Source organism: Ascaphus truei, chromosome 7, assembly GCF_040206685.1.
Source record: "Ascaphus truei isolate aAscTru1 chromosome 7, aAscTru1.hap1, whole genome shotgun sequence".
Classification (NCBI taxonomy): domain Eukaryota; kingdom Metazoa; phylum Chordata; class Amphibia; order Anura; family Ascaphidae; genus Ascaphus; species Ascaphus truei.
Window position 1 is genome coordinate 79,790,656 of NC_134489.1, and position 22,668 is coordinate 79,813,323.

At 40.8% G+C, this 22,668-nt stretch overlaps 1 protein-coding gene across 5 annotated transcripts in view; it reads left to right on the plus strand.

Moving 5' to 3' along the window:
- Nucleotides 1-1,740: 1,740 nt before the first annotated feature.
- Nucleotides 1,741-22,668, plus strand: part of COBLL1 (cordon-bleu WH2 repeat protein like 1) — a 98,068-nt gene continuing 77,140 nt past the window's right edge. For 2 of the 5 annotated variants that reach the window (XM_075609194.1, XM_075609197.1), the window contains exons 1-2: nucleotides 1,741-2,073; nucleotides 3,001-3,114. In XM_075609194.1, coding sequence (XP_075465309.1) covers nucleotides 3,053-3,114 — 62 coding nt within the window. In that variant the 5' untranslated portion in view covers nucleotides 1,741-2,073; nucleotides 3,001-3,052. Of the gene's footprint in view, nucleotides 2,074-2,112; nucleotides 2,325-3,000; nucleotides 3,115-22,668 lie in introns of those variants that run through there. The other 3 variants (XM_075609195.1, XM_075609198.1, XM_075609199.1) reach the window with 3 other exon arrangements.

Consider the following 22,668-nt stretch of genomic DNA (forward strand, 5'->3'; position numbering starts at 1 on the left):
AGAGAGACACACCGCATGGGGGGAGCGAGAGAGACACAGCATGGGGGGGGGGAGACACAGCATGGGGGGGGGAAGTGAGAGACACAGCATGAGGGGGAGAGAGACACAGCATGAGGAGAGAGAGACACAGCATGGGGAGAGAGACACAGCATGGGAACAGAGAATGGGGGAGAGAGACAGGGAGAATGGGGGAGAGGGACCGACAGAGAATGGGGGAGAGAGACAGAGAATGGGGGGGAGAGAGAGACAAATAGAATGGGGGGGAGAGAGAGACACAAAGAATGGGGGAGAGACACAGAGAATGGGGGGGAGAGAGACTGGCAAGGGTGGAACAAGAATGAGGGATGGGGGGGAACGAGAATGGAGGGATGGGGAGGGAAAAAGAATGAAGGGATGGGGGGAAGGAGAAAATGGTCTGTGTGTGAGAAGGGGGGGGGGGGCAGAGAGGGGCAGAGAGACATAAAGGAGACAAAGCACAGTTGATGTTATTTGTTTTATAAATATTTTTTTTTTATGTGTCCCAGTTTTTACTTTTGTAAATCTGGTCACCCTAACAATGAACAATATAATATACTCAGCATTGTCTACTGCTAACACTGCCCACATATCAAAGGGGACTTACATTGTTACGAGGCCAGGAAATCAATAGTTCTAGGAGACTGGGCTACATAAAGAACACACAATCTGAGGCCTGCTGTGGCAATAGTTTATTATTGAGTGAATGGATGTAAAAATTAAGGTAAAAATCTATATATTACACAATTATATACATAAAAATATGTTTTTGGATGCATGTTTTGTGCAGTTTTATGCACTCTGAAAATAATTCAATAACAGACCTAATATTACTGTATATGAAGATCTATTTGGTCTCATTTTTACAATATTCTTAAATTAATAATATAATCCACTAAACATTGTTTTCCAGAGCAGCTAACAATGCAAGTGCATTGAGATCAACTTCTCAGTTTACATTTGGATATATTGTTAAATTACAGCCTGAACTTTTTGCAATGTTGTATGAGAAACACAACTTTAAATGGTGTTAAAAACGGGTTGATTTCCATAAAATAAACATTGCTGGTGTCTATTTATCAAAGGGGGTTTATTCATCAAACAGTAATAGTGCTGATCAGGGTCCTATCAGTTTCATGCATAACCCCAAAGTCTCCTGTATGCAATAATGGGGCAAAGGAAATAAATGACATTGCTTTCAATGGGATAACTTGTGGTTAATAAATGTGGTGTGGTTTTTGCTCCACTTTTACCTCAGTTTTGCAGCTCTGATAAATACCCTCTAATGTGTATCTAGACACACTTCTCATGTGTTTGGTACATCACAAAATAATACACACCATGCTGCATTTCCCTAGTCTGAGCGGTGAGGCACATTAAATAGCAAAAAGCAACATTTATTTTCTTTTCATCCCCCCCAATTACACATTCAGAAGCTGGTACGGGTACTGTAACAAACGTCCAATTCATGTGAGCCTAACCAGGGATGCTGTCACATTGCAGTGACCTGAGGTTAACCTTCAGTCTCCTGTGTACGGCAGCAGGCTGGATGTGAGTAAAGAGCTGTGAGGTTGCATTGAGCAGCCCGTGTGTATGGGGACGTGTCTGTATGTGTGAGAGTGTGTGTGTGTGTGTGTGTGTGTATGTGTTCAGTCTCTATTTACAGGTGCTATCCGCTGTGTCCTGCTGGACTTTGCCCCTCCCAGCACAAGCCAGAAGAAAACACAAGGCGCTTTCTCCTTTGACCGAAAGGGAATGCGAGAGAGAGAGGAGGGAGAAAGAGAGAGAGAGATAGAGAGAGAGAGGAGAGAGAAAGAGCTAGAGAGAGAGAGAGAGAGAGACTGGAAATCTGCATAATGAAAAAACTTGGGACAACTACGCTAAGCTATCAAGTCCGAACTTGAATGTTAAACTCCCAAGCTTGCTTCGTAGAGAGAAAGAGGGAGTTAAACCCAGTCCTGGTGAGAAGAGAGAGGGAGGAGACAAAAAAAGGCTGGCAGTGCAAGGGAAGAAACAGAACAGACAGCCTCTGTTTCCCAGGGAATCTCCGAAGAGAAGGTTAGTCTCAAGTTCCCCTCTCCCTTTCCACTGGTAGAAAGATTTTTCCTAGGTGTGGTTGGGTAGTGCAGCAGTGGCACTGTACTATTACAGTGGGTTAGTACAGTGTGGGTTAGTACTGTAGTGAGTTACCCTGCTGGTATTTGCACTGCTTTGTCAGTGCGTGTGGGTTTGCTGGAGAGTGGGACACATGGTTACTGTCACTGGAGGGATATCAGCTGTACTGAGGGGACAGAGAAGCCACAGGAAAGGTGAGGGGGGGGGGGGGGGTCTGTGTGTTTGGTTTGGCTTGAAGGACTAACATCTGCTGTTAGCCCCTCAAATAATAAATAATAATAATAGCATGTTCTTGTATAGCGCTGCTTGTTTTACGTAGTGCTTTACAGAGACATTTTGCAGGCACAGGTCCCTGCCCTGTGGAGCTTGCAATCTATGTTTTTGGTGCCTGAGGCACAGGGAGATAAAATAACTTGCCCAAAGTCACAAGGAGCCGACTGCAGGAATTGAATCAGGTTCCCCTGCTTCAAACTCGGTGCCAGTCAGTGTCTTTACTCACTGAGAAGTATATATATATATATATGTATAATTGTATTTATATAGCGGAAACAATGTACACAGCGCTGAGCAACATTACATCCTGATACCCTTTCATGAAATGACAATGATACGCTGCAAGGTGTGGGATACTATAAAATAAGCCCCATTTTGGGTTCCACTGTTTAACCCACCCGTCAAGAATCCACGGAATAACTCACAATAAAGGGGAACAGTAGCAGAATATCCCAAACATTGCAGTGCAAACATTGCAGATGTGTGGAGGGTATGTGGGATTTGTATACGTCTGCAATGCTCCCGAGAGAAAACAAAACATCAGGGAGGAAGGGGTGACAGAGGATGTTTCAACTGATGCTCTGGATTTGTGTGCAGCTGGTCTGGGGAGGACACTGTGCCCAGCACACAGCACATTGGCTGCAGGGGAATGGACGATCCGGGATCCTGGACTGAGACCTCTGCCACTGAAGCATCTCTGCCTTCCCCAGGGTAAGATTCAATGGGAACCAATGAACAAAGCCCTCAGATCTATTTCATGCAAATCAAACAGACTCTGGACTCCTGACCCCAGGACTGGAGACACTGTTGTGCAAGATGTGTCTCATGATCTGTCAAAACAGCAGGGTCAGCTTATAATATAGGCAAAATATGCCATTTAAAAGAGGGGACCTTGGCTTGCTGATTTTTTTTGTATGTTTTCAAGAGCAGCGTATACTATACTATATTTGAATGTAGAAAAGGGCGATACAACATTTTAGTACAGTCACTTGCCAAAAGAAACAGCATTTCAAATGATCACATTTTACATCAGATAAAAAGTCTTGGCATGTGAGCCAGGGGTTGCAGTTTGCCCACAACTGAGTAGTGGCGGATTTGATTAGGCCAACCAGAATTGGAGTGTTCTGAACTTAATCTGAACATGTACAGCAGCCCTGTCCTTGTAGAGGTAATGCCTTAAAAGTGATGTTTCGGATACTGCATTGCCTGCCATCAGGTGACACGTCATTGGGGCTTTCATGGGACTATTATCTGATGCTAACCAAACCTGTGGTGTACAAAGGCCAAGGGCAACTAGTATGCCAATCTTATTCAGGCTTCTCTTGCAGGAAAATAAGTAAATGTTTTGGAGATTGTTATACATGAGCTACCATTTTAACCGTTTCACTGCCTGAGCGAACAACATCTCTTTGCACAGCTACATGTTGTGAACTTCTCAGTCACTGAAAAGGTTATTATTTTTTACTGAGCTCTGTTGTTCTAAATCTCTACTTTCGTCCTTCAGTGTGGCAGGGGCAGTGCATATTTCCAAATGTAACAACCTGTACTGTCATAACACATCTCAAATTAGTAAAAGGAACAGGTAGTTCAATACTTACAAAGTCTAAGTATCATTTTATTGTTTGTTCTATTCACATGTTAGTTAACTGGGATTTCTTGTGCAGTAGGGGTGTGGTTGTGAAATATATATATATATATATTTATGTGTTTGCTTATTTTTATTTTAAGGTCCTTTTGGGTTTACTATACTAGTTTGTTATGGTTTTGAGTGGTGCAGCAATGTTACATCTATAATGAAGTCCAGGAAGTGGCATAGCTTGCATTTCCCTGTATGTGTGCCGTCCATTGATTTGGTCATAACTTGGTCTATATATATAGTCTTTAGTTCAGTCATCATGATTCATGTTTTTATCTTGTTACTCATTAGCAATAGAGGCTGTAATGGGCTGGGGGTTTTCATGGTCAGGGTTCCAACATCATAATATGAGGTATTGAGAGGTTATTTGTGGATTCAACTGAAAATTGTTGAACGTCTTTGTTTATAGAATGCATATTTAAGAATAGATTGTATAATACTATGTTAGCTTTTTTAATGTTTTTAAAGGGCTTGTCCGAGATCTGACATGCACAGTTGAGACCTGTTTGGACAATGTAGCTGGGCCTATTCTGGAACACGCTCTGACTGACCCACTGAGTACCTGCGGAAATCGCCACTGGGCCCTGGCATCAGATGGTCGGTCCGTCAAGGACCAGTGTGACTAATTTTTTCAGAATTTCCAGGTTATTTTTGGTAGACTTGGGAGACTACAGGAATCAACCAAGCCAGTTCATGAGTGTGGCTAAATCAGTGTGTTCTGTGTCTATTTGTATGTGTCTATCTAAGATCAAATGCTCTGCATCTATCACTATATATGTGTTTGTGTGTATATGCAGAAGTGTATACATCTATGAATTTACAGTATTCACAAGTGAAAAGATGTTTGAGCCTGTGTATGTATGCATGAGTGCAAGCCAATATATATATTTCGGCATTATGGCCTGTTTCTCCCTCTAAGCCTTTGATACCCCCGTCTGACACTTGTCTGGAATGTAGATTTACTTGTATGAGTGCATTGAGAATTATTATATGGTTTTATCCTTGCACATTGTGTGGCCAGTTCCATTGACTTACAGATATGCAACACACTCATACACATTTGCATTTATGAACAATGTTGAACATTCACATCTGGCAAAAATTCCACCTACTGTTTTTTAAAATTTTTGGGAAAATACATCAAACCATTGATATTCTACAGTGGGATCGCACCATTTTTAGCTTTGGGGATACGTACACTTTTAGTTGCCGGTGTTAAAGCTCCCTTTTGGGAAATCAAAATGGCCTCCAAATCCTCAGGGTCCCATAGGGCCAATAGGAAGCCGCAACAGATGAGATTGCAGCTTTCTATTGAATGACTGGGCAGCATATTTGAAAATCTAGGAAGTAAAATAGTAACTAAAATTGTAAGCATCTCGGTAACTGGGGGGGGGGGGGAGGTTGTTCCCTGCAGTTAAGTTACATGGTTCTACTGTGGGGGACCCTCTGGTCCAACTGCTGTAAAATAAATCTAATTTCCAATGTGTGGAATTTCTGCTTTAAGTAAAAAAAATTGCAAAAATGAATTTATTTAATGACATTTTGACTCAATTATTTTTAGCAAATGTCTTGAGCTTTGATAATTAAAAGTTGATGCTTTACCTTTTAAACTATGACATAGTATAAATGTGATGCTTTTAACAATGTTCATCTCAGTATTGTAAGGGGATAAAACAACAATACACCTCTTCTCTGGGGAATATGTTGCTAGATTTACCAAAATAAACTGCCTCTTCCTTTCCAAAGTAAAAGAAGTGGTGGAAAACGGGTATACATTTTGCACTTGAGAAAACTTTTAATAACATCTCTTCTGGGAGGGGATAGGGTGTGTGAAACACCGCAATAAGGCATGCAGAAAATATATGCGACACAACAAGAGATGTGGAATCTGTTTAAACGTAAAGGGTGTAGAAGCAGAACTTGTTAAATGGTAGAAAGGCATTTCCTGACTGCATGTCAGAACCTGCTGTTCCTGATATTGTCTTTGTGAACAGCAAGAATTGTTTGCTCAGAAGAGCATCTCAAATACAATCGAGATCATACAGTATTAGTCATGCAGTATACAGAGCTTTACAATGAATTGGTAATCCTGCTGTTTGTTTGTTTTTCAGTAGTTTGAAGTAGGATTTTTACATGTATAATTTTCCACTTCACTATATGGAGATACATGTGGGACAGAATTATATAGATACAGTAGGGAGTAGCTATAGTTCTAATTAATAATATTCTGAGGAAAACTATTCAGAATTGGAAAATAGATACGGGCTCGACAACCACTTTTCCTGGGCAGGTATCTGAGCGAGTTTGTCAGCTGAAGCCTACCTTGCTGGGGGATGGAAGCCCTGCGGTCATGGAAGGTCCGCCAGCGGAGGAGAGCTTGAGCCCCACATTGGCAGAGGGTCGGTCGAACTTCCGGCACAGGCTGGCTTGGGGTGCGCCACGCAGCGGAGGGGAGCGTAAAGTTAGGCCACATACCCTTCAACGTTACCTATTTACAGGTAAACCACACGCTTTTGGGTCCTGTAAGACCAGCTGTACCTATCAAGCTGCATAGTTAAGTGATTTCCATAGGAATGACAGAAGTGCATCAATGCATTACAAGTAAAGGAACTACAGTGTTACCTATTTTTATGTGCAAAATCTTGGAGGGCATTGGGGCCCAGGTGGCAGGACCTTGGAGGGCATTGGGGCCAGGTGGCCGGACCTTGGAGGGTATTGGGGTCCGACTTCTGTCCGGCCGTACTTCTGGCATTGGCTGGCCGGGCTCCCCCTCTCGGCGGGCTTGAATAGATATTCTGGTTAGTGTTTGTGTGTAATACTTAGGAAGATGGTAAAAGAGAAGGAGTGGCTCAGTGAGTAAAGGCACTCAGAACAATAACACTGAGTTTGGACCCTCAGGCACTAGATTGTAAGCTCATGTGGACAGGGACTGTCTGTAAAAATCCTATGTGCTGCATACCACGCACTGTGCTGTAATTGTGAAGCGCTTTGAATATCATTGGGAGAAAAGTTCTATATGAAATAAAGTTATTATTATGATTCTAATTAAAAGCAAGTTGAAAATATTGCTATGTATAGCATGGCAAGTCTGATACAGACTCGGAGCATTCCGATTTAGGCCCCTATTCAATACATGGTAATATTGATGCTGTCTTGCGCTCCGGTAAGTTGTTTATACACAGTGTTGTATTAATGTGTAATGCAGTATGCTGTCTGTTGGAGAAGAGGAGTGTGGGGAATATGCCGTCAAGCTCAATGATCGCGACCCTTACAGTACCTCTGTAGCTAGTCCTCCGATCCTATTTCTGGCTTCAAGCGAAAAGTCCAAAGTGACTGCACCAGTCCCGTGGTCCTTGTGCGGGCGGCTCGGCACTTCCAAAGGTTCCCTTGTAACACTCTCTCCTGGGGTGCGTCCTGGATCATGAAGGTAAGAGAAAAATGGAAAAAAAACATTCAAAGCAACTGCAGATGAACCGGCAATCAGCACAGATGAACCCGGACAGATAAAGGCTTTATTGTTGCACACATAGGAACAGGCTATACCATGTCCTTCCTCTACGCGTTTCACGCCTTTAGCTGTCGGGGTTCGTCTGGGCTGATTGCCTGTTCATCTGCAGTTGCTTTGGATTTCTTTTTTCCATTTTGCCCTATTCAACAAAAAGCCATTAATGTAAAGTTAGTAATGTATTAACTTACTTTGACTTAAATGGAATGGAAGTGAACACATCACTAACAATGTGTTAATTACTTCACACCACATTAAATAGCATTAAAGCTGCAGTTCAAGCTGCTGTTTTTAAAATATATATATATATTTTCCCATTCAATATGTGTATGAATACAATGTACACACTGACAAGTGATTAGCTAAGCTGCAGATCGATCCGTTCTCCTGTAATCAATCGCTTGCTCCGGGCTATTTAATTCAGTTCTTGCTCAGCATTTTGGGCAATGTAGTTCCTGGAATATGATTGACTGGTCAGTTACTAGATTCAATTGGTGCACTGCTAGAGAGAGGGTGGGGCTCAAGAGCCAGAGCCTATCAGAAGGGGAAGGGGGCTGTCACTTTGGAAATGCTAACTACATTAGAAACATTAAAAATGTCTTTAAAACATTTTAATTATTATTATTTAAATGCTACAAGTATTTTCTCACAGTACAGAACTTAAAAAAAAACACATGTAGGATATTGCTTGAACTGCAGCTTTAAGGGAAGGTGGAAGGGGAACTCTGACTGTACAATCACCTGCTGATCACCCAGTGACACAAAAAGGAATAACCATTTCTGAGAATCTTTTTCGAAAACACTGAATACAAAAATTTGGAATTGCTGTGTTTTATGCTGATTTAGGTATGTGATTTTTCAGCTAACACTAAATTATGTATTTTTTTTTTTAACAGTTATCATACATAGCCTTTTTGCCCTATACATTCAAAGTAAGTTTTCCATCCAACTGCACCTCATTGAATACGTTTCAGCAGTTATAGCTCTAATCTGTCACTTGCTAACGTTTCATCTGTCAAGCCATCTAGTTAGCCACTTACCTAAAGGCGCTTAGCAGGTCCCACACCTATGTTGTGCTTTTTGACAGATTGCAAAGTAGATGGATCAGGTGGATAGATATTTGTAATAATCGTGAACATTGTGTAAATGAACCATCACTCAAGTTAGTCAAGTCAAACAAAGATAGTCTGGTCAAATTAAATGCTTCAATAAAGGCTATACAATTGGTAGAGTCAACTTTAATTAATCCTGGGCACAAGTACAGACTTTGCTAGTCAGTTGGCCTATCACCTCAACTCACTCCAACTGCCTGCTCTCCTTTTGTTAGGTTGGCTGAACAAAAACATACAAACTTCCCAGTGCATTCCACTAATTAAAATGTAGCTGATCTGTACAGTATTCCAAGAGTACTCAGGATAAGATGTTGTAGCTGTAGTGCTTTTTAAAAAGCTACCTAGAATGCTGATGTTAAAAAAGTGGTCAGGGAGGTGGCATTGCTAACTTAAGCAGTCAATGATTTAGGGATTTGTGTGAGTAAATCTGAGATTTGAGATGAATGGACACACAATATTTCAAAAGCCCCTTCCACATTCACATAACAAAGTCTTTAGAAGCACATCCTTTGAAGATCTTGGTTGTTTTCAACATTCTTTTTATGACAGGAAAAGGTAATAGAAGCATATAAATACAATTTGACAATGACACAACAACGACCTACCAGTGAAAAAAGTACTTGAACTTAATTGGGATATATCATATCACTTCTGGAAATCGTAAGAGGGGCACATTAAAATTTGAAAGCTAAGTTGAGATGTCAGGGTACTTTTCAATTTCTGTGAGACTCTTTCAACGCCATCTCTATAACTACCTTGCACAGAGCATGTTTTCATCGCACTGTGGGCTTTGCTGAACAAAGGTAGCACCAAACAGCCAAGTAAAAAATAGACAGTAGAGCTCAGGAAAAAAGGATGAATATGAATCTCGTTTTCATAATACAGTATTACTTTGTGGTTAATATATTCATGCGTGGTGCTAAATACTGTATATAGGACAATAGATGTAGTAGGATGTATTCCTGTGTGATGCCTGGAGTATGTATCTTGATTATGGTAGGGTACTGGGTGTGGTATCCCGGTTGGTAAACCAGCATAAGCGGCACTCAATAAATCCAGGAACCAAAGTGCTAATTGTCACCCCAATTGAATACCCAAATACCTTTAAGGAACATAATAACCATGTAGCAAGCAAAGACTCACAGGTCTGCTGCAGCGTCCATGTTAATCCAGGTTCCAGGCAATCTTTGTGTGCCTCCGTATTTGTAGGTTAGATGCAATAGAAGAGAGAAATGGCAGAGCACAACCGGAAATATCCAAAAAAGTTAGGAGGAAAGTGCGTTATCCATAAAAATATTTAATGGTCAAGAATGGAAAAAATGGCAAGGCCTTGATAAAGTGCTCTGTGTAGCACGAAACATGTTGGTAGGTTAATGCCTTGCCATATTTTCCATTCTTGACCATTAAATATTTTTATGGATAATGCACTTTCCTCCTAACTTTTTTTGGCTAGTTCCGGTTGTGCTCTGCCATTTCTCTCTTCTATTACTTTGTGGTTAGCATGCTCACCTGTTGACTTTGGTTTCCATTTGCGCTGGCAGAAAATAACGTATCTCAAAGAGGGAGATGTGGTGTAGATCTCTGGGTTTCAATACATAAAATTCAGTTCGTTCCGTGGCACTAAATACTTAAGTGTATTGGCATCCATATATCAATGCATGTCTTGGATGCATTCCAACATATTGTGTTCTTGGCTGCATCAGATGTACGAAACATACCAATAAATAAAATGATAGTACAGTATTAACATTTGAAAGGCATTTCAATTAAATGTTGTATGTGCCAAATGTTATATATCTCTGTTACTTTTATTGATATGTTCTGCGGTATTTTTTTCTCTTTAGTCTGACATTAATGTATATTTGCTTTTTATTAGATTATAACATGAGTTGATTAAAAGGAGATTGTTGAATGGTTACAGCAGTTTTTTTTAACTCTCCAGTGAGATATGAAATAAGTTGCAGAACAAATTTGTACTTAATTCAGTCTCATTTTACACTTTTTTTTTTTACCCCGTTGGCAAAGGATTTGACCCAGTTCAAATCTCTGCAGAGTCTGAAAAACCTTTTCACCAGCACAATCCAAATATGACTGCCAATAACTCGGAGGTACTTTCAAATGCGAGCAGGTGCTAACTGGGTTTAGGCAACAATTACGTGACTGTTGGCCTGAATTACAACAGTGAGAAGGCAGGTCCTATCCCGTCTTAATGGTAAAATAGCTGGCTTTGGACTGATTTAATAGTCTGACTTGCTTAAGTGAGTGTTGGAATTAATTCCTTTCCTTTAATGCTTGGACGAAGGCTGCAGTGTAATGGCCTAAGGTCCTTATAAATCCACATTTTAGATGCAGTGCAATGCTCATACTTGCATACTGTCTCTGCCACAGAGGCATGCTATAAATATTTCTGCAATGTGTTGCAGATCTCTCTGGCACTGATGAATACCATTTATTGTTAATGCACCGGCCTGAATTTTAACCCACTCATTGCCCTAATAGCCGTACACTGAACAACATCATACGTCATCGGATTTGACTCATTTTCTAAGGGTTCACAATCAGACCATGAGTTAAACTGAATGAGAGGATCCTCCCCCTGGTTTACATCACTGGAAGCACGAGGCGATTGCTAATGCCGGATGTGACGTGTCATTTCCGTCCGGCTCTGAAGGGTTCAAAGTAGATGGGAATTAGTTGCTTAGTATTAATAGCTGTATTGTTTTACTTCTAGCACCTTACCATACTGCATTTTCATACTTCACATGGTTAATATGCTTATGAAAGTACAGTATTAGCCTTCAAGATGGCAAATTTGAAATCAATCTGCACAACCTCAAATAGGCTATTAATGAATGCTGTATATAATTAGGTTCTCATATTTGCCATAGTAATCTTGCACTACTCCTCTAATTATCTAAGATTTTGAATTCTTGGGGCCTGGAATCCTGTGTTCTAGTTTTTGCTCAAACTAAATGTAGCCCCCTTTCCCCGTGACTTAGGGAACTATGCGTGCTGAATACCTGTTTGGCATACAGGAGGCCTAATACTCCGCCACTGGGAGCCTGGGGTGATCGCGTTCTATCAGTATACAGTGCCTCTACCTGAGTGGGATCCTAGCACTGCAGGATAACCCCTCTTCAGGACCAATGCAGTAATGAATAAAGATACACACACTGGTATGACTATTTATCTTTACTAACACATATCTATAACAAAATAACAATACAGTCCCACATATAGTACCCACACCATATACACGCCCCGATGAGATTCCCCAAAGTACTGAGGTGCCCTGGGCACCTAACCACCTGGTGTCCACAGATCCCAAGCTCACCCAAAGTATGTGGAGTAGTGCTACCCCTGTGTGTGTGGCTGTTGGTGCACGTGGGTACCTTCCCGGTCTTCGTTCAGACCAGGGTATAGGGAGATGATGGAACCGCAGAACCGCACAGTGATCCCACGACGCGGTCTACCGGTTCCTATCTCTCTGCCTGCTACATCTGCCTCTTGAGGCAGCTCCGGCAGGATGTTGTCCCTTAATGTCTATATTGTGCCTGTGGTCTGGTCGACGACCGCAGGTCACACACACTGCGTGGCGTCCGTCCGACGGTGATACTCAGTACCTCTATTAACACTAGCATAGTGACTACGGGGAAGCGTCCCTATCTGGGGGCCTTCCCTACAGCAAACACAACCTGAAAGGGACATAAGGCCTATCTTGGGCCCAGGGAGGAAATCTGGCCTAATCCGGGAGCCACTGGCACCTTCTCCCTTGGTGTCCCTGCTCCAACTGTCAGCAACTGCCAGCAACATTCTATCCTGCCTGCTTAGCTCCTTGAGCCCTATTGGCTCTCCTGCCAACGTGGTATTGCAGCCCCTGAGGCTGCTGGGACTTGTAGTCCCTAGGTCTCCTCTGCGGAGCCGGCTCTAAGATGGCCACCACTTGTGCCGTACTGCGCATGCGCAAGACTGCTATGACGCATGCACGAAGTAAACTAGATGGCGGCACCCGATTGCCGGGTACGCCGTGGAGCTCCACGACCCAATCGCCACACAGCCGTGCCCCTGACATCCCGCAGCTCTACCGGAGCACTCCCTGCACCCATGCTGGGTCCGCCCGCAGCGCTGGCGGTATCCAGGTAGATCTGCAGGCGTCCTCTCACCCCACAGACTTGAAGGTAGGGGACCTGGCTACATAAATACACACACACACACACACACACACACACACACACACACACACACACACACACACACACACACACACACACACACACACACACACACACACACACACACACACACACATTTAAGTAGAAAATAATGTTTTCATGAGTCCTTATATTTAATATTTTTGAAAAACATACAGACTTTTGTTATGATGACACCACTTTTTAGCATGTAACTCCCTAGCACTTCCTAGCACCACTTTTAAAGCTGTGCAAAGAACAAAAAGGCCAGTGATAATGATCAATCTGATGTTCTAAGTACTGTATATTGTATCCAATATTGTTCTCCCTCATTGCAACTGACATCTGTGTATCACAGCCTAAACCTAGTTTGACAGTTGTGTCGGTTACAACAGGCTCGCATTGTATAAATACCAGTCCAAGCCATTGTCTTTGTGACCAGGATGTAATGAAAAGCGAAACAGTTGACCTGTCGTGTATTGAAAATATACAATGGAACGATTGAGTTTATTTGTTTAACTCCAGTCATGACACCCATCCAATTATGTGCACTAGGTAGATGGTAAATGACATGTGGTACATTAATAGGGACAAACAGTGGATGCTGTGAATTTCAGAGGTATAGTTACTGTTAAACTGTGTGTAGGTAAGTAAATCATAATCACGGTTTGCGTGTTGCTCATTTCTTCTCTGTGTCCAACTGTACCAGGCTTTTAGCCATGACATTTTCCCTTATGTATGCTATAAAACACACACACACAAAAAAAGGAAGAAACTACCACGGTCTCTCCAATGAAATGTGTTTCATTGCAAGAAAGAAAATCTCTCCATCGGCATGATGTTGTTCTAAGAAACAATATCTAGAGGTCTGCATTTGTCATTTCCTCTGTACGAATTACCAAGTGCTACAATAAAAACATAATGGCCTTTCGTAGTCTTCTGCACGGGGGCTCAACTCCAGTCCTTAAGATCTCCCCCAACAGGTCAGGTTTTCAGGATATCCCAGCTTCAGCACAGGTGGCTTGGATCACTGATTGAGCCATCTGTGCTGAAGCTGAGATATCCTTAAAACCTGAATTGTTTGGAGGATCTTGAGAATTGGAGTTGAGCACAAGTCATTATGTATTTTACCTGCCATACTGTGGGGTTTTAGACACAAAGAGGCATACTGTATGTACTGAGCTTCACATTGTTGGCAAAAAATTGACACACAGAAATATCAAATTTATTGGCGCTTGTGTGCGCCTATGTAGTAACCTTGTTTTTCTTGAAGATGGTTTTAGTACAATATTTTTGTGCACATAAATGGAATATGTTTGGGACTCATGTTAATGAGATGTACTTAAATACACAGTTTCACACATGCTGACTCCTCCAGGCATGAGGTAAATTACCTGGTGAGGGTCCCGCCTGCTGCTCCAAATCGTCCCGTGATCAACGGGGCAATACTTGGAGAACAAAAACATGAAAGCGCGCTCCTTCTTGTTTATGTACTTAAATAACATTGTATCTGTGCGTCAAAATAAAAATAGAACGTGCCAAACTCAACCTGCCGTAAAAAGTCTATTAATATAGTTAGTGGAGAATTAAGCTACTACTGTATGCATCAACCAAAATTTTTACTAAGGCGTATTCTATAGTGCCGTGTGCGCGGGCGGAATTTCAGTTGGCTGACGTAAGTCAGCCTTTCTATACAAGGGCCGCGCGCACGGCAGGGAGAGGGGAGCCGACAGACAGCGGCGAAGATTAAGAAATTCATCTTTTCGCGCCGTTACCTGCGCTCATATGTATGTGTATGTGTGGATGTGTGTTTGTATGGATGTGTGTGTGTGTGTGTGGGTCAAAAATTGTAAAACAAAAAAAAAATATTTATTAAACTTTAAAAAAAAAATCTATCTAGGACTTACTTTTACTCACACAACCCATGCACACATACACACACATATACACTAACCTGCAGCTCCCGGCTCTATATACATGAAAAGCATGCGGCACGTGCATGCGCGTTGGCATAGGAACGCACGGTCGCATGCAGTATAGAACAGCCCTAAGACTCCCTTTTGATCTGAGGGGGGATTTTTCGATTCTTATTTTTAGCAGCCTATGTAACGGTCTGAGTTTGGAGTTCTTTTATTCATATCTGTTTCATTCTCTCTCAGAAACAAAAAGAGTGAAATCCACCTTGCTGAACTATTTGCTTCTAGTTTATGTTTATTTACGGATTGCATAGTGATTTCATAGGAAACACAAGAGAGGCTGAAGTACAAGTTAATTGGTTTTAGTTGGGGAAAACAAGTCTAGGAAAGTGATTTTTTATTTACACTAGTTTACAAGGACAGAAGGGGAACACTATTATAAATCTGATTTGTGTGTATATGAGGCAATCAGTAATTTGCACGTTACAGAATACAGCAAATAAAAAAACCCTTGTGAGCATATTCACATGTCTCCGACAGATCTGCAACCCTGCTTTTCACCATTATCTCTCAGCATACAGTGCTTCCACTGCAGCTATGGGATTCTGGGAAATGACATGAAAATGAGCACACAGTGTCACCTTTTGCTTCAAATCCATTTTAACATGGACTCCTATAAGCATATGCATTTCACATTACACAGCAGACACCTGTTTTGACCTTTTGGGTCTCATCAGTGGGAGGCTGGTTATACTGGCTTTGCAATTTGAAGCTGTAATAGGTTTCAACCACACCTCAAATAAGTTACGGTGGGTACACACGTGTCAAAAACCCTCCACCGTATAGCATACAGCAAAAGAAAAAATCCCCTGTGAGCACATACAGTACGTTACTGAAAAAAGCATTAGGGAGATTTGAACAATATATGTACAGCGCATCTTTTTATTTATATGGTCTCTGAGCAGTGTACTCCTGTGCTTTGCTAAAGAACTACAGTAGTAACTACAGTACAAAAGGTCACTGCCATTTGTACACTTTGGTACTAGGATAGACTGCCACTTTAAACAATGCAGTGACTTACATAAGCATTCAAACAACAGGGCATGGGCTTGTTTACCCTTAACCACAAGTCTTTGGTACATTCAAATACATCACATGTGATGTGGAGTATGGAGTGTTAGCACAGTGTTTAACCCATTAGCTGCTGGACATACCTGCATATTCCAGGCCCGTGAGATTCTTTGCTTCTGATATAATCATTTTGCTGCTGTTTTAGTTATGTTACAAAGGTCATATGACACCAGTCATCCCAAGAGTATTAGCAGCAAGTGTTTTCTCTTGATCATGGGTAGTTTTAAGCAGTGGTAAAATATGTTTTCTGTAGAGCAACTCATTCAGCTGTTCATTTGGATGTAACAATGAGTATAATAATCATCATATTATGGCCCATGTTTACTAAGTGGTGCTACTCCAGAACACAGCTTTTGGTTTTGCAGAACACCTTCTGGACCATACACTTCATGTGTCTTCTGGAGTAGCACTGCTTAGTAAATATGGCTGCATATGTCTTGCATGAGTGGGTATCATTATTTGAACAATAAAATACTCAAAATATCAGTAATTATGATGGCTAATGTAACAATATACTGTAAGCGAAATGTAACAGATTGCTGAAAAAAGGGTTGGCAGCTGCAAAAGCAGTGTAATTTTCCAGAGGTTTATTTCACACCCACATTCATCGCACGGCGTTGTGCAGGAGTAGTTTGTTACGGATGCTAGTGATTGAAAGTAGAAGTATTTAGGGGGGTGTCAGGAGACATTCCGCACAATACTTATAGTGTAGCTATGGTAATTAAAATGTAGATTAATGAACTGGTTGAGATTACGGATTGCATAGGATTTTACCTTTTCTGTTAGGACTGATGTGTTGTAGACTGTGATAACTTTCAGGGGGCCAACATACAAAACAGTTTTTAGATAAAATTATACTGAGCAGTTATATTGTTGATGAAGAAGTTACCCAAACAGTTCAATATCCTGAGAAGCAGGTAATGGCAAGTTTAATAATACTGTAACTTCCATTCACAGTCTATTCAGATGACAGCTTCTTTAGTCGTTTACGGCGTATAATTCAATGAGATTAGGACTACAGTTGTTCTACATGTTGGCGCCTTTTGATATCGACATAATTCCAATAGCAGTTAGATTTGAAAAAAGCAGCCTTCTAGTTTCAGAAGCTGAAGCCACGATGTAAGTATTATTTTGTGTGTGATTATCAACACCCAATTTTTTTAAATTAGATTTCAACTATATCCTAACTCGTGTATAATATCTGCAGTTAAATACTTTGTTAGAGAAGTTTTTGAAGGTCTAACAGAAAAGCCTGGTTGCCTGGAAACAGACAAGAGTTACCTGTACTAAAGAATTAAAGGTTCAGCCAGAGCAAGGAAAGTGGCAGTAGTATGACATTCCAACCTTGCTGTGAGATCCTATTAAGAGTCAAATTCCCTGCAGTGTATGTATGAGAGAAATGGGACATTCATTAGTTGCCTTTCTCTTCACATTAACCCTTTCACACTTGGGTGTTTTTGTTTAGCCTGTGTGTACTTTACGTGTCCCCCAGATCTGTGTATAATGTGTAAATACACTTTTCAATGCTTTCTGCCCTCTTCCTATGCAGTTTTTCTGTCTCATTTCAACCACAATAACTGTAGTGTGTGTGTGTGTGTCTAGTTTGTAACCTGCTACCATATTCATAAAGCACAACCAGCCACTAAGCGCAAACTTCTTTAAGACAAGCTTGATATATTTAAATTCTCTACCCAAGGAAAGTAATGCAGAAGGCTGAAGCTCTAGGTTGATTGTCATTTAGAGGTAAGGGACAAGCTCAGTATATTAATTTGCATAGTCTGGCCCTGAATCTGAATATTTGTGTATGAGTGTAATACTGAGACACACCTTTTTATTGTGGGAATAGTAAAAAAAATGGGGAGAGAACCCTGGAGATATGTTTGCAGTTGCTGCAAACTTACTTCCCTGAAATGTTAACAATTCCACTGCCGTTCACAGTCATTAAGAGTGGGGTTGCCTTGGTTACAGCTAAAAAAAAAAATAAACAAGGAAAACTAAACAAACAGGTGATGATTTTGGAAAAATGTAATGTTAGAAATAAATATATCAATCAGATTGTTATAAACCGATCTGTGGCATAAACATTGCATTTTATATTTAAGTGCATGTAAAAAATACCCCTCAATTACTATAATCCATAAAATGAAGTGCATGGAGGTGTGTTGGCTGGAACCAGAATCCAATACTGGGAAGCTTTTTCGCCATATTAATCATGGATAAATCTTCAAGAACTGACCATGTTCAAATACTTAAAACACATTAAATAAATCCCTCATAAATTGTATCCATGATGGATAGCATATGACTGAAGTTAACATCACTACTTTGCATATCATCTCAAACTTCTACTGTGGGAGATTGCGTTCAAGTTTATCTCAGTTATACACTTCAGAAAATGAACATGCTGGTATTGTATACGGAATATTAAAAATAGTTGAATAAAAGAAACAAGCATTAGGTGTAGGCAAGCTAAATAACCATGTTCAGGTATAAAGGAATTACATTTAAAGTAGAATGATACTAAGCAGTACATAGTAGTAGATCTTGCTACTTCCTGGAAAAGCTACCAAATTTATGATGGAAGCTTACACTTTATATCTGGAAAAAGCCAAATCCAAATATTTAGTTATTTCTGTAGTCCTGTAATGTGGAAGTTATAATAATAATAAATGCTGTTTATAATACACTGGTAATTGCTGTGTACTACAAGAACCATTTTGCTGTTTTGTTTCTTGTTGGACGTGATCTATTTACATTGTACTTTACTGTATATAAATTGTTGGGTAGAGAATTAAAATAGATCCGTACTCATATATTGTACTTTTTATCCTTTGAGAAGACCTGGATTGAATAGCAGTAAAACTTGTTGGGACAGTTTCACAGAGCTAAGGTTGGCACAAACAAGGAGTTATTCATTAAACTCCAAAAGCACATGGAAACTCCCATTGACTTCACCAGGAGTTTCTGTGCGATAGAGCTCCGCGCATCGCTATCGCAGTTTAATGAATAACTCTCTTGGTGTCAAAGTGATCTCTAAGGCTCAGATGTTCTGAGCTCTTTCTTTAGTGTAACACTAACGCAAATTAACATTGGGTTAAGAGTAATGTAAAGGGAATAACATAATGTTAACCCTGTTCTACCGCTACATTTGTATGGCTGTTAATGCTAATGTTATGTAAAAAAGAGGGGCATTTCCCCTAACATTGCATATCCACTATAGGCCATTAAGGTTAATGCAGAAAATTCACGTTATGTTATTTAAAACAGCACTCCAGGTTGCATTTCTTGTTTTGTTTATTTATTTTCTTAAGTTATAGGATTGAACAGGGGATCTCCAGAGCTGAACTAATTTCAGCCCAGGGGACCCCCTGGTTCCCGAGATACTTAGCTCCATATGGGATGCCGGTATCTCTGCAGGTAGGAGCTCCAACTGGGCTTGTTGGGGCTAATATAATGATGGCTTAAAATGTCCCGTGTCTTGCGAGCTATAAGGATGTCGTCCCTTGCGACATCCTATTGGCCCGCGTGATGAGGTACATTTAAACATGAAGGAGATACCGGCACCTCTTACGGAGGTAAGTTTTTCGGGAAGCAAGGGGGTCCCCAAAGCTGAAATGAATGCAGTTCAACTCCTGGGACCCCTGCTTCAATCCTATAACTATAAAAATAAATAAACAAAGCAAGAAATGCAAACCTGGAGTTCTGCTTTACAGTCATATCTAAAGGTGATTACTACTCCCATCCTGAATGAGGTGATTTAGCAAATGGCGCTCAATTCAAACCCGGTGTAATTTTAAATAAACGCAATAAAGTGAATTCTTCAAATAGGTGCTTAAGTTTAGAAATACTGTGATTTAAGTGGAAGAGGATATATAATAAAAAAATAAAAATAATCGTGAACTGCAGCTCAAACCCTTGTAGAGATTGCTTCTTCAATCCTGTGTTGTTCACTGTTGTCCCAAGTCTTGGGGAGCGCATATACAGCAGGGCCCCGGGTATATGGCGGGTTCCATTCCAGAGGCCCGCTGTATAGTGAAAATCACCGTAAAGCGGATCCGGCGATTTTCAGTGCTGCGCAAGCGCAAACCGGCATTTTCGCCGTTCTGCGCATGTGCGATCTGCGGTCTGAGCACGCAACAGGCGGTCTGCGCATGCGCGCCAGACGCACCCGCCCGTTCTGCGCATGCGCGATTTTAAATTCAACATGGCGGCCCCCTTTTCGGTGCCGCCGTATCAGCGGATCGCCGAGAAGCGGGGCCCTGCTGTATATGAAAAAATATAAAAAACAACATGAAAATAGTGTAATATGTCTAGAAATTGACAATTTAGATTTCGAGTATTCTATAGAGTGTGTACTCACAAACTCAAAGTTCTTTTAAGTATATCCATAAAACTGGCAATGTAGTATCCTTTAGCGTCTGATGTCTGTTTTGTGGCACCTTTGTAAAGAAATTAAAACCACATAGCGTAGACTGATAAAAAGTATTTATCTCTGATAGGAAAAAGTAGTGCACTCACATGATGCTGGTTTTAAACAGGCATACAATATATGAGACAAGTTGGCGCCGACTGGGGTGTATGGCGTGCACACCACTCCTCCACAGCTCACTCACGTCTCCTGTCTCTCCTATGCGGCTGAGCTCCTGCACTTCCTGGTTGTAGTACCCGGATGTTCTTTGGGTTAGCTGCAGCTTTCAGCAACACCGCAGTCAGCGTCCTGCACAGCGATGATAGTACTCGTTTGGTCACTCAACGCGTTTCACCGGATCGCTGGTTTCATCAGGAGTGTAGGACGCTGACTGCGGTGTTGCTGAAAGCTGCTGCGACAACCAGGAAGTGCAGGAGCTCAGTCGCATAGGACAGACAGGAGACGTGAGTGAGCTGTGGAGGAGTGGTATGCACGCCATACACCCCAGCCGGTCCCAACTTGTCTCATATATTATATGCCTGTTTAAAACCAGCATCATGTGAGTGCACTACTTTTTCCTATCCTAGATAAATACTTTTTATCAGTCTACGCTATGTGGTTTTAATTTCTTTACAAAGGTGCCACAAAACAGACATCAGACGCTAAAGGATACTACATTGCCACAGTTTTATGGATATGCTTAAAAGAACTTTGAGTTTGTGAGTACACACTCTATAGAACACTCGGAATCTAAATTGTCAATTTCTAGACATATTACATATTTCGTTTAAATTTTTTTTTCCATATACTGTATATGCGCTCCCCAAGACTTGAACTACAGTCCCATCCTGACCCTGAAATATTGCATGGGTAGAGAGAAACAGAGAGAGAGTTATATTGACTGTTGCTAATTTGATTATGCAAAGTACTGTATATTGAAATGATTAAAATTGGCATATTGTCCAATTATCTCAGGTGTGTTCAGTTTTGATTACAGGTATCTCGCCACATATTGTATAAAAGATTGTTTGGGGATGTATATAAGTCAATGATTACTTCACAAAAATAGGACTTTCTCTGTCTCATAGGTTTTGTGTCATAAACTATAGTCGTTAATAAAAGGAAAAAAAAACAAAAAGTTGCGTTAACCGCATTAAGTCTAATGCACTGATACAGAAATTTGGAATAATTCTGGTGCATTTATAAATTTGCCGTTGACCATCAGAGATCTTTTCCTGAATTGATGCAGCTCCCGCGCTCTTAAAGTACCTATATACAATAGATGGAGAATCGTAGTCATAGGAACCACATGGTATGAAACTAGCAAATCTCAAGAGGGAACACAATATTGTAAATTGAGCAGGGAGCTCAATTAAAGGTCGTATATTTATCTCTTTGCACAGACACTGCCAGAAAGATAAGTGTCCCAGTGGGACTGTTCATACGCATGACAGCAATATTCCTCATAGGAAGAATAGATAAGGCGACTTCTGAGTGCATTTGCATTTTTGGAGATAACAATACAGATTTCAGTGCTTTTTGGATAGTTTTTGCACATATTAGAATGTAAATTTTGAAAAAACATTATTGTGATTTTGAGTTTCTGAACTTCCTTTTTATATGTATCTATGTAATATTTTGTTATAGTGTTAATCATACATGTTGGCCCACTACTGAATAGATCACCCCAGCCTTTTTGTGTAACTGGTACCTGTTTCCTTAGACTTATTTTAATTATGTTTTTTTATCCCAATGATGAAATAAAGGATTGCTACTTTGTTGTAATTTACTGTTTGGTTAGTTTTTGGAGGTATTGTGGATGTACTGGGGAGTATATCCATGTACTCTTTTTTTTCACTTTCTTTTCCTCTTTTTGATTTAGGACTGTATTTTATATCCACCAGAGCGGCTGTTCGGGCCATTTCCCTCCCACAATCACCACTGACCTCAATTGAAATTTTCGGCTGAAAACAGCCCGAACTGCCACATCGGTGGATATAGAAATGCCCACCAGTCTTTTTGGAAGAGTAAAGACGGTCTCACAAACATTTTAATGAAATATGATTACCCCCTGTTTACTAATCTGCTTAGAGCAGATATGGGTCTAATTGTAGATATATAATACAGTAAAATGTTACTTTAGATATGTGTATTGAATTTCCCCAAAAGAGAGAGTAAATTGCTCTCTTTTAGCAACCATGATGTTTTATTTTGATGTTAGGATTAGTCAGAATTGTGTGTGGGAAAACGGTCAATATCCTAGGTTATGATTAGTGTTTGACCGGGTCCTACATTTTTTAAAAACCGGGTAAAGGTCACCCGGAGGATTTGGCGCCTTGTACCCCGGCCGGGTACCCACCTACCCGG